The 15,126-nt window shown below is 39.1% G+C and overlaps 2 protein-coding genes across 7 annotated transcripts in view; both read left to right on the forward strand.

Moving 5' to 3' along the window:
* Positions 1-15,126, forward strand: part of LOC131504417 (guanylate-binding protein 1-like) — a 175,535-nt gene that overhangs the window by 96,449 nt on the left and 63,960 nt on the right. The gene's annotated exons all lie outside the window — the stretch shown is intronic.
* LOC131504415 (guanylate-binding protein 4-like) overlaps positions 1-15,126 on the forward strand; it is a 39,412-nt gene that overhangs the window by 7,001 nt on the left and 17,285 nt on the right. For 4 of the 5 annotated variants that reach the window (XM_058716670.1, XM_058716669.1, XM_058716667.1 and 1 more), the window contains 9 exons: positions 5,335-5,444; positions 5,654-5,850; positions 7,845-8,090; positions 9,144-9,424; positions 10,354-10,566; positions 11,855-11,957; positions 12,287-12,480; positions 13,343-13,511; positions 14,140-14,333. In XM_058716670.1, coding sequence (XP_058572653.1) covers positions 5,335-5,444; positions 5,654-5,850; positions 7,845-8,090; positions 9,144-9,424; positions 10,354-10,566; positions 11,855-11,957; positions 12,287-12,480; positions 13,343-13,511; positions 14,140-14,333 — 1,707 coding nt within the window. The remainder of the gene's footprint in view (positions 1-5,334; positions 5,445-5,653; positions 5,851-7,844; positions 8,091-9,143; positions 9,425-10,353; positions 10,567-11,854; positions 11,958-12,286; positions 12,481-13,342; positions 13,512-14,139; positions 14,334-15,126) is intronic. The other variant, XM_058716671.1, reaches the window with a different exon arrangement.

The raw sequence follows: 15,126 nt of genomic DNA on the forward strand, positions 1-15,126 counted from the left end.
GACTCATTATTAGACCTAAAGACACCTGCAGATTGAAAGTGAGGGGATGGAGAGCCATCTATCATACTACTAGGTGTCAAAAGGAAGCTGGAATAGCCATCCTTATATCAAACAAACTAGATTTTAAAACAGAGACTATAACAAGAGATGAAGGGCATTATATCATAATTAAGGAGTGTATCCATCAAGAACATCTCACAATTGTAAATATTTATGCCCCCAAACTTAAGCACCCATTATATGTAAATCAATTAATTACAAACATAAAGGAAACTCGTTGATAATAATACAATAATAGTAGGGGAATTTAATACCCCACTTAAACAATGGACAGATACCTAAGCAGAAAATCAACAAGAAAACAGTGGCTTTGAATGACACACTGGATTGGACTGGATGACTGGATATATTCAGAACATTCCATCCTAAAGCAGCAGAATACACATTCTTCTCAAGTGCACATGGAACATTCTCCAAAATAGATCACATACTGGGTCACAAATCAGCCCTCAATAGGTACAAAAAGATCAAAATCATACCATGCATATTTTCAGATCACAATGCTATGAAGCTTGAAGTCAACCACAAGTAAAAATTTGGAAAGCCCTTAAATACATGGAAGGTAAAAAACATCCTACTAGAGAATGAATGAGAACATTACAGTCCAAACCCTTTGGGATGCAGCAAAGGCAGTCCTATAAGGAAAGTATACTGCAATTCAGGCCTATCCCAACAAGCAAGAAAGGTACCAAATACACAATTTTAACTTAAACCTAAAGAAGTTAGAAAAGAAACAGCAAATAAAGCCTAAATCCAGCAGAAAAAGGGAAATATTAAAGATTAGAACAGAAATAAATGATACAGAAACAAAAGAATGCAGTATAACAGATCAATGAAACTAAGAGCTGGTTCTTCGAAAGAATAAACAAAATTGATAAACCTCTAGCCAGATTTCTCAACAAGAAAAGAGAGAGGATCCAAATAGATAAAATCACAAATGAAAGAGGAGAGATCACAACCAACACCACAGAAATACAATTATAAGGGAATACTTTGAAAAATTATATGTCAACAAACTGGGCAATCTGGAAGGAATGGACATTCCTAGAAACTCACAAATTACCAAAACTAAAATAGGAAGGAATAGGAAATTTGAACAGACCCATAACCAGAAAAGAAATTGAATCAGTTACCAAAAAGCTTCCAGGGGCTCCTGGATGGCTCAGTCGGTTGAGCGTCTGACTTCGGCCCAGGTCATGATCTCATGGTCCGTGGGTTCGAGCCCTGCATTGGGCTCTGTACTGACAGCTCGGAGCCCGGAGCCTGTTTCAAATTCTGTGTCTCCCTCTCTCTCTGACCCTCCCCTGTTCATGCTCTGTCTCTCTCTGTCTCAAAAATAAATAAACATTTAAAAAAAATTTTTTTAAAAAAAAGCTCCGAAAACACAAGAGTCCTGGGCCAGATGGCTTCCCAGGGGTATTCTATAAGACATTTAAAGAAGAGTTAATACAAAAGGATGTAATGAAAGGAGGGAGGAAGGGAGGGAAAGAGGGAGAAGAGTTAATACCTATTCTTCTCAAACTGTTCCAAAAAGTAGAACTGGAACGGAAACTTCCAGACTCATTCTGTGAAGCAGCATTACCTTAATTCCAAAACCAGACAAAGAGAATTGGAAGAATTACAGGCCAATATCCCTGATGAATATGGATGCAAAAATTCTCAATAAGATACTAGCAAATTGAATTTAACAGTACATTAAAAGAATTATTCACCACAGTCAAGTGGGATTTATTCCTGGGCTGAAGGGCTGGTTCAATATTTGTAAATCAATCAATGTGATACACCACATTAATAAAATAAAGGATAAGAACCATATGGACCTATCAATAAATGTATAAGAAGCATTTGATAAAGCATCAATTCTTGATAAAACAAAAACTCAATAAAGTAGGTTTAGAGGGAACCTCAACATCATAAAGGCCATATATGAAAGAATGATCATCAATGGGGGAAAATTGAGAGCCTTTTACCTATAGTCAGGAACAAGACAAAGATGTCCACTCTCACCATTACTATTTAACATAGTTCTGTAAGTCTTAACCTCAGCAGTCAGAGAACAAAAATAATGAAACACGAATAATGAAACACAGACAAATCAAGGAATCAGTCCCATTTACAATTGTACCAAAAGCAATAAAAAACCTAGGAATAAACCTAACTAAGGAGGTCAAAGTTCTGTACTTTGAAAAGTGTAGAAGACTTATGAAAGATATTGAAGAGGACACAAAGAAATGGAAAAACAATTCCATGCTCATGGATTAGAAGAAAACACATTGTTAAAATGTCTACACAACTCAAAAAAAAGTCTACACTTCTCAAAGCAATCTACAGATTTAATGCAATTCCTATCAAAATAACACCAGCTTTCTTTGCAGAGCTAGATCAAACAGTCCTAAAATTTGTATGGAACCACCAAGACCCTGAATAGCCAAAGTAATACTGAAAAATTAAAAAACTGGAGGCATCACATTTCTGGATTTCAAGCTATATTACAAAGCTGTAGTCAGCAAGACTGTACGATACTGGCACAAAAACAGACACATAGATCAATGGAACAGAATAGAAAATCCAGAAATGGACCCACAGCTATATAGTCAACTCATCTTTGACAAAGCAGAAAAGAATATCCAATGGAAAAAAAGACAGCCTCTTCAACAAATGGTGTTGGGGAAACTGGATGACAACATGCAGAAGAATGAAATTGGACCACTTTCCTACATTGTACACAAAAATAAGTTCAAAATAGATGAAAGATCTAAATGTGAGACAGGAAACCTTCAAAATCCTAGAGGAGAAAACAGACAGCAACTTCTTTGACCTTGGCTGGAGCAACTTCTTACTAGACACATTACTGAAGGCAAGGGAAACAAAAGCAAACATGAACTCTTGGGACTTCATCAAATACAAAAGCTTCTACACAGCAAAGGAAACAATCAGCAAAACTAAAAGGCAACCTACGGGATGGGAGAAAATATTTGCACATGACATATCTGATAAACAGTATCCAAAATATATGAAGAACTTATCAAACTCAACACCCAAGAAACAAACATCCCAGTTAAGAAATGGGCAGAAGACATGAATAGACACTTCTCCAAAGAAAACATCCAGATGGCTAACAGACACATGAAAAGATACACAGCAACACTCATCATTAGGGAAATACAAATCAAAAACAGTGAGATGCCACCTCACACCTGACTGAATGACTAAAATTAACAACACAAGAAACAATGCCAGGTGTTGGTGAGGATGCAGAGAAAGGGGAACCCTCTTGCACTGTTAGTGGGAATGCAAACTGGTGCAGCCATTCTGGAGAACAGTTTGGAGGTTCCTCAAAAAACTAAAAATAGAACTACCTCACAATCTAGCAATTGCACTATTATATGTTTACTGAAAGGATAAAGAAATACAGATTCAAAGGGGTACATGCACCCCACTGTTTATTGCAGCATTATCAACAATAGCCAAACAAGGGGGAAAGCCCACATGTCTACCGAAAGATGAATGGATAAAGAAGATGTGGTGTGTATATACAACAGAATATTACTTGGCCATCAAAAAAGGGAAATCTTCCCATTTGCAATGATGTGAATGGAACTAGAATGTATTATGCTAAGGGAAATAAGTCAGTCCAAGAAAGACAAATATATGATTTCACTCATGTGGAATTTAACAAATAAAACAGATGAAGGGAAGGGTGGGGGAAAAGAAGAAAGGTTAACAAACCAGAAGTCTTTTTTTTTTAAATGTTTATTTATTTTTGAAAGAGAGAGCAACAGAGTGGGAGCTGTGGAGAGACAGAGAGAGAGAGAGAGAAAGAGACAGAATCTGAAGCAGGGTCCAGGATCTAGACAGATCCCAACACTGGGCTCAACCCACAAACTATGAGATCATGACCTGAACCAAAGTCAGGTGCTTAACCAACTGAGCCTCCCAGGTGCCCCACAATCTACAAGAGACTCTTAATAATAGAGAACAAATTGAGGGTTGATGGAAAGAGGTGGATGGGAGATGAGCTAAATGGGTGATGTGCATTAAGAAGGGCACTTGTTGGGATGAGCACTGGGTGTTGTATGTAAGTGATGAATCACTGAATTTTACTTCTGAAACCAAAATTCTACTGTATGTTAACTAAAATATATTTTAAAAAGAAAAAAGAAAATGCAAACAAATAAAAAAGCCAAAATGATTTTCCTGAGATTTAAATAGATTGTTTTTTGGCTCAAGTCCTGCTTTTAAAAAAAAATAAATAAATTTGATTAGTTTTAGGGATAATAAAATCAGGACTTGAAGAAATAATTTTTCTCAAAAATATGAAAAAGTGTTCTAGTCTTCAAGATCAAGTCTGGTAAGCATAGAATGCAGATACTGCATTTGTACAAGGCAACAAAGTATACCATACTGTAAACTCCTGATGGCAGCAGAACCAATGGCTAATGGTAGAATTGTGGAGTGATTTGAGATATCTGACCCTGTTTTCTTGGTCTTCAGAGAACTTCAGGTCTTGCCCTGAATCTTAATTTTAGCTTTGTCTTCCATATCTGCACCCCTACTCATTGTTTCAGTCAAACAGAAGTAACTTTGTAACAATTTTTTAGGATCTGCACTTTCTAATAATTCTGCCTTGGCAAGCTGCATGATCCCTTCAAATCTACATGTCCACTTTCTATCAACTCTTTGAAGTGCACCAGTTTTCATCATATATCCATCATATCCCTGGCAGATATTGTCACTTCTTGCTCTGAAGTTGCACAATACTTGTTTCCATGCGAGAGATTATAATCTCGGTTACATTTATATGTTGACATGTTTATCTGTCCCTTCATAAAGTCATCTTGAGTTCAGGGAATCTCATGTGGATCTTTTCATCCATAGAGCCAAATGCAGTGTCTGGCATTTGTAGGTGCCTAAAGAGTAGTTGTTGAACAACATTTGTGTTGCAAATACAGACAACATGAAGAAAAATTTGTTAGAGGAATAATTGCTCACATTGTATACCTACTATCTTCTAGGCACTGCATTAAACATTCTACACATATTGACCATGTCATTCACTTCTTTTAGTAGCTTAGGATACTGAGGCTCTGAGAGGGGATTGTATTAATACTCAAAATGAGGTTGAATTTATGATGGTCTTCAAAACTTGTATTCTTTGCCATACTGTTCGGCAATATATAGTGACAAAATAATGAATGAAAAGCTGAATGAATGAAAAATGAATTAATGAATAAAGAGCAGCCTTCTAAGTCCCTTGTCCAATGTGCTTTTCAGGAAGACCCTAAGAATGACTCATGGATCTTTGCCCTGACTGTGCTTCTGAGCAGCACCTTGATCTACAACAGCATGGGCACCATCAACAGCCAGGCCCTGGAGCAGCTGCAGTATCCTTCCAGGGACCAAACCACCAAGTTTTATTGAGTTTACAAGAATGGCAACTGAGACTGTCCTCTTTCCTGTGACTTAATTGTCATGGTTGAAGAAGGGGGTGAGGGGACACCAAGAACAAAAATTAGTGTTTATAGAAGGTATTTCTATCTGAGATCTGGAAATTGTGGTGTAAAGTACTTTTTCCTTAGCTGAGTTCCCACAGCTATATGACTGAACTAACGCAGCTGGTCAGGGCAAAGTCCTCCTCAGACTACACTGGGGTAGAGGACTCTGCCAAGTTTGTGAGTTTCTTTCCAGACTTTATTTGGGCTTTACGAGATTTCACATTGGAGATGAAGATAAATGGATACTCCGTAACTGAAGATGAGTACCTGGAGGATGCCTTGAAGCTGCTTCCAGGTCTCAGAGTATGGCTTAAATGGTAGAAGGTTTTTTTACTGGGTGGGATCAGCTGAGTCCTGTCAATCAGCATTTGACATATATGTTTATTTGAATTTGGATTGAAGCCAGTGCTAATGGTGATTGGGTTTTGTGGGTTATTATTACTTTAAAATCTCCAGCAATTGAAGCTTAAGGTCACTAAAGAAATTTAGGGCCCCATTTTGGATCAGATAACTTAATGCTAATTAATGCCATGAAAAAAGATCCCCAGATTGCAATCAGTGCTATAACTTCTTGAGGCCCACATATTTCTGTAGCTTGTTAAGTGTTCTTCCTGTTCTTTCTTTAAAAAAAAAATCAGATTGGGAGTTGCTAGACAAAATCACAATGAAATTAATTACCTTATTTTTGACATATATTATAATAGTAATAGTAATATGGTAATTGGAATAGTAAAATAGTAAGTATATTTTAATAGTAAAATATATTTTACTAGTACCTAGAGAGTTATATTCTTCACAGAAAGGGTATTTTCCACACTAACAGGTCCAGAAAAAAATGTTGACGTACCTTTCCAGTAAAACTGTGAGTCCTTCATGTCACCTTTCTTATAACATCATCCTTTTCATTTTGTAGCCTTACACAATATGCTATTTTAATATTATGAATTTGTCACATTATATTTAGCAGAGTGGATAATAGAAGGCATCTATAGGGAATATCTATTTTTATTTTTTAATTACTTTATTCTTTATTAAACAGCTGATATGTGCCATAGAGTTGCTCTTAATTGTTCTATGAAGTCTAAATTAATCTGATATAGGGAAATGATGAGGTCTCAAATTACATTTAGATTAATGTATACTTTAGAGATTTCAGTTACAGGACTCTCTAAACATATTTGCGGTATGATCTGATTTTGGCTTATGCTTATAAGTTTTCTTGACTGACATGGGTATCATCTGTTTCCTTCCTCACATTTCCCCAGCAAAATGTTATCCGTTTGTTCTGGCATCACTTCAAGGCCCATATTTCTTTTCTTTTCTTTTCTTTTCTTTTCTTTTCTTTTCTTTTCTTTTTTTTCTTTTTTGTTTGGTTTTTTTTTGTTTTGTTTTGTTGGGTTTTTTTTGGTGTTTATTTTTGAGAGTGAGCGAGCAGGGGAGGGGCGGAGAGAGAGGAGGACAGAGAATCTGAACTGGACTCCGCACTGACAGAAGAGAGCCTCCTGCGGGGTTTGAGCTCACGAACTGTGAGATCATGACCTGAGCTGAAGTCAGATGCTCAACCAACCGAGCCACCCAGGTGTCCCAAGGCCTATTATTTCATTTTTGCCATGGAAATAATAAGATCAGAAAAGTACCTCTGACCTTTTTTTTTCTTTTTTCTTTTTTTTAATTGAAGTATAGTTGACACATACTGTTACAGGTGTAGAACATAGTGATGTGACAACTCTATACATTATGCTATGCTCATGACAAGAGTAGCTACCATCTATCACCATACAATACTATTACAGTGCCATTAATTATATTCCCTCTGCTGCGTCTTTCATCCCCATGACTTCTTCATTCCATAACATGAAGCCTGTACCTCCTACTCCCCTTCACCCATTTTGCTCATTCCCCCACCCCCATCCTTTCTGCAACCACCAGTTTGTTCTCTATATTTACGGGTCTCGGACTCTTCTTTTCTTAATCACTAAACATGTATTCAGTATTTAATCCATGGGACTCCATAAAAATGCTAAGGAAACTATCCTAAGGTTCTTCTCTTGGGCTGAATGCCTCTCTTTCCTCTCCTGAAGTACTTCCTTGACTCTTAACTACTCTGTTCAAGGAATTTTCCTTAACTTTGGTATGTTAGCCCAAGATTGATTTGTAAAACACATGATTAGAATAAAGGAGATTTACAGTCATAAGAGCTGCAGTGATGCAAAGATTCCTGGAAATGAAGTCCTCACCCCCTTACCTGGAGATTGCCTTTCAGTGATCAATTTTTTTCCACCTTTGTAGGCACAAATCCCAAAATCCAAAATTCCAACATGTCCAGAGAGTGTATCAGACAGTTCTTTCCAAAACGGAAGTGCTTCATCTTTGACCGGCCTACAAATGACAAAAATCTCTTAGCCCATATTGAGAACGTGCCAGAAGACCAGCTGGACAGTAGTTTCCGGGAGCAATCAAACAAATTCCGTACCTATGTTTTCACTCATACAAAGACCAAGACCCTACGAGAGGGAATCATTGTCACTGGGAACCGTGAGTCACCTTTGTCCTACAGCATGTTTCTGTATCAGTGTGAGTGGTGGAGCTTTGAGTATACTCTGACTTTGGCAGTAATTTTGTTGACATCTGTTTGTCAGATGTCAACTGACTATGGAGAAGCAGATATTCATGCCATGAAAAGTATCCATACATGTTCCTTAATTAGTCTCCCTATGTGAGGGTTTGCTGAGACTTAATATATCTCAGAACCTTAATTCACTAGTTATAAAAAGTGAGTTAAAGAGAGGACATCTGTAGATTGAGAAATCCTATGGGATATCTTCTGGTCTTTAAGGATATAGTAGATATTTTGTAAACTTACATGAGTCATATCATAAATAGGAAGCTATAAATTCCTTTAAGCCTGTTGAGATAGAAGATTATGTATAATCTTATATGCAGGGCATGCATGCTTCATGGGTATGTGACTTATGTAGTCCCATGTGGAGATGGGCTCATACTCTGACTCTGTTTTATTTTGTTTTGTTTAAGTTTATTTATTTATTTTGAGAGAGAGTATTCCAGGCTGTCAGTGCAGAATCTGATGTGGGGCTTCAGCTTAAACCATGAGATCATGATCTGAGTGGAAATCAAGAGTCATTTGCTTAACCAGCTATACCACCCAGACATCTGTCTATTGCTGTTTTGAATTCTTGATCATTTTCAACTAGGAGCCCACATTTTTATTTTGTACTGGGCCACACAAATTATGTATCTGGTCTTGTTTGTATACACTACTTCACCTATATAACCTATTCCTTTTTATTCTCATTGAATGGGAAACTATTTTTTTCCAGTGACCCATGAGCATATTTGTTGTAACTGGTAATTTAACTTATAATATGAAGAAATGGAGAACAATAAAAGAAAGAACAGGAAAACAGTAATGTTGTTAGAAAGGAATAGATTCCCAAAGAAGAAAACAAAGTTTCCTTCTAAATAAGGTGGGGTGTTTTTTTTTTGTGATCTCAGGATGATGCTCCATAAAAACTGGAAGCCAGTGATTAAGACCTCACTATTTATCCTCAAATTTCCTGGCCTATTCAGGGCTGGAGACTCTGTTGAAAGCCTATGTGGTTGCCATCAAGACGGGAGAAGTTCCTTGCTTGGAGAATGTGGTGACAGCTCTTGCCCAGCGTGAGAACTCAGTGGCCGTACAGAAGGCAGCCGACCACTACAGCGAGCAGATGGCCCAACGAGTGAGCTTCCCCACAGACACGCTCCAGGAGCTGCTGGATGTGCATACAGACTGCGAGAGGGAAGCCATTGCAGTCTTCATGGAGCATTCCTTTAAGGATGACAAGCAGGAGTTCCAGAAAAATCTCATGGTAATTGTCTTATAGTAAAAACCTCATGGTAATTTATCACTCCTGATTTCTGCCCTTCTGAAATGATGCTTAGAGCCTATATTTTTTATTAAATAGCTCATCTCTACAATGATAGAAGGAGCCTGGATTGTTGTGAGACAGGGCTTTACAGGGCTACAGTTCACCCTTTTACTGTAATGTAGGCAGTTCATTAATTTTCTATTGCTGCACTAAAAATTGCCATGAATTCACCAGTTCAAAACAACAAATATGAATAAGCTCACCAATCTGTAGGTCAGAAGTCTGGTGTGGAATGGTCCTGTGCTCTGTTCATGGTATCACAGGCTAAGAACAAGGTGTCAACAGGACTGAGTTCTCATCTGCAGGCCTCTGAGGAGCCTCCAGTTCATTAAGGTTGTTGGTGTAACCAATCCCTTGGATTGCAATTTACAAGTTCAAAGAAAAAAGTTCTGTTTTTATATCTTCACATACTAGAATCCTGTTGGAAGAATTCATTAACGATTCCAAACTCTCTTCAGAGTATTCTTCAGTCAGCACTGGGGGGTTGATTTTCTTTGTACACAAAATCCATTTGTAGCAACCCAAATCCTCTGAGGAAGTGCTACTTCTGGCCACAAATCAACTTTCTATTGTTTATTATTGATGGTTGGGTCACTGTTAATCATACTACAGTAGAAGGAAAATTGGAGTTTATGTCTTCCAACACCATCATTTTGTAGATGATAAGCTTGAATCCAAGGGAGTTAAGGGGCTTTCCCCAAGTAACACAGAATTGATAAGAACTAGGACTAAAAGTCTTTTGACTTCTGGTCCGTTCCATGTTTCGGTCTACTTGTAGGTGATCAGAATGCTTTTTCTAAGAGGATGACATTGGACTTCCCCTTCTAACAGCTTCTTTCTATTGGATTTCTCCCCCATTTCTCTGGCAGGACATGATAGAAAAAAAGAAGAAAGATTTCTTGCTGCAGAATGAATACACATCTGTTAAATATTCCCAGGAAAAGCTTCAGCAACTTACAGAGCCCCTGATGAAAAGCATCTCAACAGGAACTTTCTGTGTTCCTGGAGGACACAGTCTCTACTTAGAAGCGAAGAACAAGGTTGAATGGGACTATAACCTAGTGCCCAGGAAAGGGGTTAAGGTAAGGAATAAAGAGGGAGGGATAGCTGTCAGAACCGTAGAGTCAAAGGGTGTTGCTTTTTCTGAAAATCTAAGGTCGTAGCACCATTTTTATGGAGAAAGCAGAGCAGGGCAATATCTCCACATTTTTAGCTTTTATCCACAGTTAGTTATATGTTGTTGAAGGAACTGGAAATATATTTGCAATATTTCGGGAATTCTGGGTTAAAGAGAACAACTTTTCTTTATCAAACAATGTGGCCATTTCTTTGCTAAGTATAGAGGATACAAAGAGTAAACACAACCTTTGTTCTCAAGATGATGATATTACCTGAAATGAAGACAAAAAATTGGGCAAATATATAATTATCATACTTTGATGAGCAGATAGTAAAATAATGGTAATGATTATTGATGATAACAATCATTATGATATTGGCTGATGGGGCCCCTGTGTGGCTCAGTAGGTGAGTGTCCGATTCTTGATTTCAGCTCAGGTCATGATCTCATGGTCATAAAATTGAGCCCTGAATTGGACTCCATGCTGGGCGTGGAGCCTGCATAAGATTCTCTCTCTCTCCCTGTCCATCTGTCCCTCCCCTGCTCATTTGCATTCTCTCTCTCTCTCTCTCTCTCTCTCTCAAAAAAAACTAGTAGACATGTTCAGCACCCCCTTACTATGCCATGCATAAATAACCTATAATCAGGTATTTTGGTTGGATTGTCAATTTAATGCTCAGAATATTATTATAACTTAGATACTATAGTTATGCAGTTGAGAAATGCAATACACAAAGAAGTAAAAAAGTTGCCCAGAGTCATACTACCAGCAAGGGGAGAGCTGGTAGGGCCGCTCAGAGTAATTGGCCATCCTCCAAACTGGAAAGGTAGCTTAGCAAAGCACTCTGAAAGAGCAATAGGAGTTACAGGATGAAGTATCCATAAATGTTATCCTAGTTAAGAAAGGGTAGACGAGCATCCTGGCAGAAAATAGATTGAGCAAATGTTTGAGAAAACAGGAGTCCCTGTTTATATACACACTGAAGTCTGCTGGGCGGCACCTGGGGTGGATAGTGGAAAGCTTCACTGGAAAGAAGGATGGAGGGCTGCAAAGGAGGCTGCAGTGGAAGGTTTCAGGTATCACAGAAGAACTCAGAATTTATATTGGAGGCATAGAAGGAAAGTTAGTGAGGGATATCTAGGCAAGTGAAAAATTTACAAGGCCAGATTTGTGACTTTGTAGAACAATAATTTCCCCCAAAAGACACGATGTGTGCTGCATGTCATGTCTCTTCTCCTTGTTTCCTCAGGCAAATGAAGTTCTCCAGCACTTCTTACAGTCCCAAGTGGCAATAGAGAAATCCATCCTGCAGGGAGACAAAGCCCTCACCTGTCAAGAGAAGGCACTCGCAGGTACAGGTGCAGGGCTGAGCTCATAGCAGAGTGGGTGGGTTGCTGCACTACCTCCAGACAGAAACGAGGGCAAAACCTGCATGAAACAAAGAGCTTCCCCTCCTACTGTGGAACGACACTGCTAAATACACATATAACAGTCAGAGTTGTCTTTTTATATCAGGCAGACAAGGAGGGCCATCTCCATCATATTCTGAAATGTGCTCTTGGTGACCCACATAATTTGGGGGCTTCTCAGCTTCCTTTTCAAAGTCAGTTTGGTATCTGTGCTAAGGAGAGTAGAATCAGACCTGACTGTTGCTTTCTTCTCTAAAACATTCGTGGAACAGTGGAGCGGGCTAAGAAGGAGGCAGCTGAGAAGGAGCAGGAGCTGCTAACTCAGAAACACAAGGAGCAGCTGCAAAAAATGGAGGCTCAAGAGAGAGGCTTCAGGGAAAACATAGCCCAACTGAGAGAGAAGTTGGAGAAGGAAAGAGAAAGCCTTCAGAGAGAACAGGAAAATATGCTGATGCACAAGCTGAAGGTAAGCCTTGGCACAGAGCTGGGCAGTGCTCCATGGACAGTGCCCTGGTTCCTGAGGAAGGGGAGAGCCAAACTATTAAAAATCATGATCCCAGGGAGAATCATAAAAGACATATGATTCATTAAAACCTCAGATCTTTCTGGACCCTGCTGGGACTCTTAAATCCACAAATTCCAAAGGCTTATGTAGTTAGAGAATTTGTAGTATGCAATTAACATCCCTAAGGGTGCTGGGCTGCTGTTTGTGGTGATTGTTAGGATGGTTTCATTGGACCCAAATTAAATAAGGCCCTAGTCTGCTCGTCCTTAGGATTCTTGGTTCAGCCATCAAACAGACCTAAAAGAACTCCAGCTTATCTTAAAAGTATCAGAAAGACTTGAAATACAGGATTCTGAAAGCTCTAAAATTTGCTGCATTTGTTTCCAGATCTGTGTGAGTCGTCCGACAGAGCACAGAGGAAAAGTAATTCTTCAACTCAGTCTGATGCTTGACAGCCAGTGTTCTGGAGGGGATCAGAACTTCCCATTTTTGTTAGACGTGTGTGTTCATGCTACCTTGGTGGAACTGAGAAATAGAATTAATCCTACATCCCCCTGAAGGACATCCTCACTGCTGGAACTAAGAGGATAGTTCTTAGGTCTGATCTAGCCTGACCCCACCCCACTCTTGGTGAGATGGTGCTGAGGGAATTGTGGGAAGGTGTAAACCATGGATACTCCCACTCTCCAGGATCGACTCATCAAAGAGCACTCTCGGGTGATAGTGCAGTAGACATGGTTCTTCCGTGCTGAAACTGTTAGACTCAAAACCCTTGCTTTTGATAATAGAGGATTTTCAGAAGTGAACTCCTTCTTTTTTATAGGTCCAAGAAGAACTTCGTAATGAGGGATTTGAAAAGAAATCTGAGAAGTTGCGTAGAGAGATACAGCTACTAAAAAAAGAGATTGTGGCAAATAAAGATAAATATTTGTTGGATCAATGGATTATTGATGTGACTGATGGAGTATTCAGTAAAGAAACGCCGGATCATAGTGAGTTACCTGGTTTGGGGATGAAGATTCTCAGCTCATAATGACATAGGCTCAGAATTCCTTTTAGGGACTCATAAAATGAGGGTTTTTGTGATGCTCTGACTTATTTTGGAAGCACATGTCATATTAGTTTCTTTTAACAAAAGTTTAAAGATCAACAGTGATTAATGATTACTAAGGCCTGACATACAAAAGACATACTTCATTTTGATCAAATAAAAGAAATGGTAAACAAGATTGTTAAAAGATAAACGTAGGGGGCCTGGGTGGCTCAGTGGGTTGAGAGTCCGACTTTGGCTCAGGTCATGAACTTGTGGTCCGTGAATTCGAGCCCCGCATCGGGCTCTGTGCTGACAGCTCGGATACTGGAGCCCGCTTTGGATTCTGTGTCTCCCTCTCTCTGTTCCTCCCCCACTCATCCTCCCTCTCTCCCTCCCTCCCTCCCTCCCTCTCTCTCTCTCTCTCTCTGTTGAAAATAAATATTAAAAAAATAATAATAATTTTAATAAAAGATAAATGTAAGGAAAAGCTGAATTTGCAATTGCAGCAAAACAGATGAGATACTGCAGAATAAAATCATCAGACCTGACCATTGCTTTCTTCTCTCTCTAAACCATTCGTGGAACAGCTGAGCGGGCTAAGAAGCAGGCAACTGAGAAGGAGCAGGAGCTGCTAACTCAGAAACACAAGGAGCAGCTGCAAAAAATGGAGTCTCAAGAGAGAAGCTTCAGGGAAAACATACCCCAAATGAGAGAGAAGTTGGAGAAGGAAATAGAAAGCCTTCTGAGAGAGCAGGAAAAAGTGCTGATGCACAAGCTGAAGGTAAGCCTTGCACAGAGCTGGGCAGTGCTCCATGGACAGTGCCCTGGTTCCTGAGGAAGGGGAGAGCCAATACTAATAGAAATCAAGATCCCAGGGAGAATCATAAAAAGTATATAATTCATTAGAACCTCAAATCCTTCTGGATCCTGCTGAGGTCCTTAAATCCACACAACTCCAACATTTCTGTAGTGGTAGTCTTTTTTTTTTTTTAATATTTATTTATTTTTAAGAGAGAGACAGAACTCCAGTAGAGTGGGGAAGGGAGGGGAGGCAGAGAGAGACACACACACACAGAATCTGAAGCAGGCTCCAGTCTCTGAGCTGTCAGCCCAGAGTGCAACGCGGGGCTCGAACTAATGAACCACAAGATCATGACCTGAGCCAAAGGTGGATGCTTAACCGACTGAGACACCCAGGTGCCCCTCTAGTGTTCGTCTTTGAAATGAACAAATAACATCCTCAGATTGGTACGTTGCTGTCTGTAGTGACTACAGCATGTTCTCTTAATGCTTGGATTGGGTAGGACCTCAGTACTATAGTCTTTAGGATATTAGTGTAACCATCAAATACATCTAAAATAGATCTACTGGGTTCTGAAAGTATCAGATTATTCCTGATATGAAATATAGAATTCTGAAAGCCCTATAACTTGCTGTATTTGTTTCCAGATCTGTGTGTTACTCTATAAAGCCCAAGGGAATAGTCTTCCTTATTCCAGTATGCAGCTTGATAGCCTGTTTTCTGCACAGTGTTAGCAATTCTCATTTTTTGTAGATGGTTTTGGCCATCATAC

This window comes from Neofelis nebulosa, chromosome 2, assembly GCF_028018385.1.
Source record: "Neofelis nebulosa isolate mNeoNeb1 chromosome 2, mNeoNeb1.pri, whole genome shotgun sequence".
Lineage (NCBI taxonomy): Eukaryota > Metazoa > Chordata > Mammalia > Carnivora > Felidae > Neofelis > Neofelis nebulosa.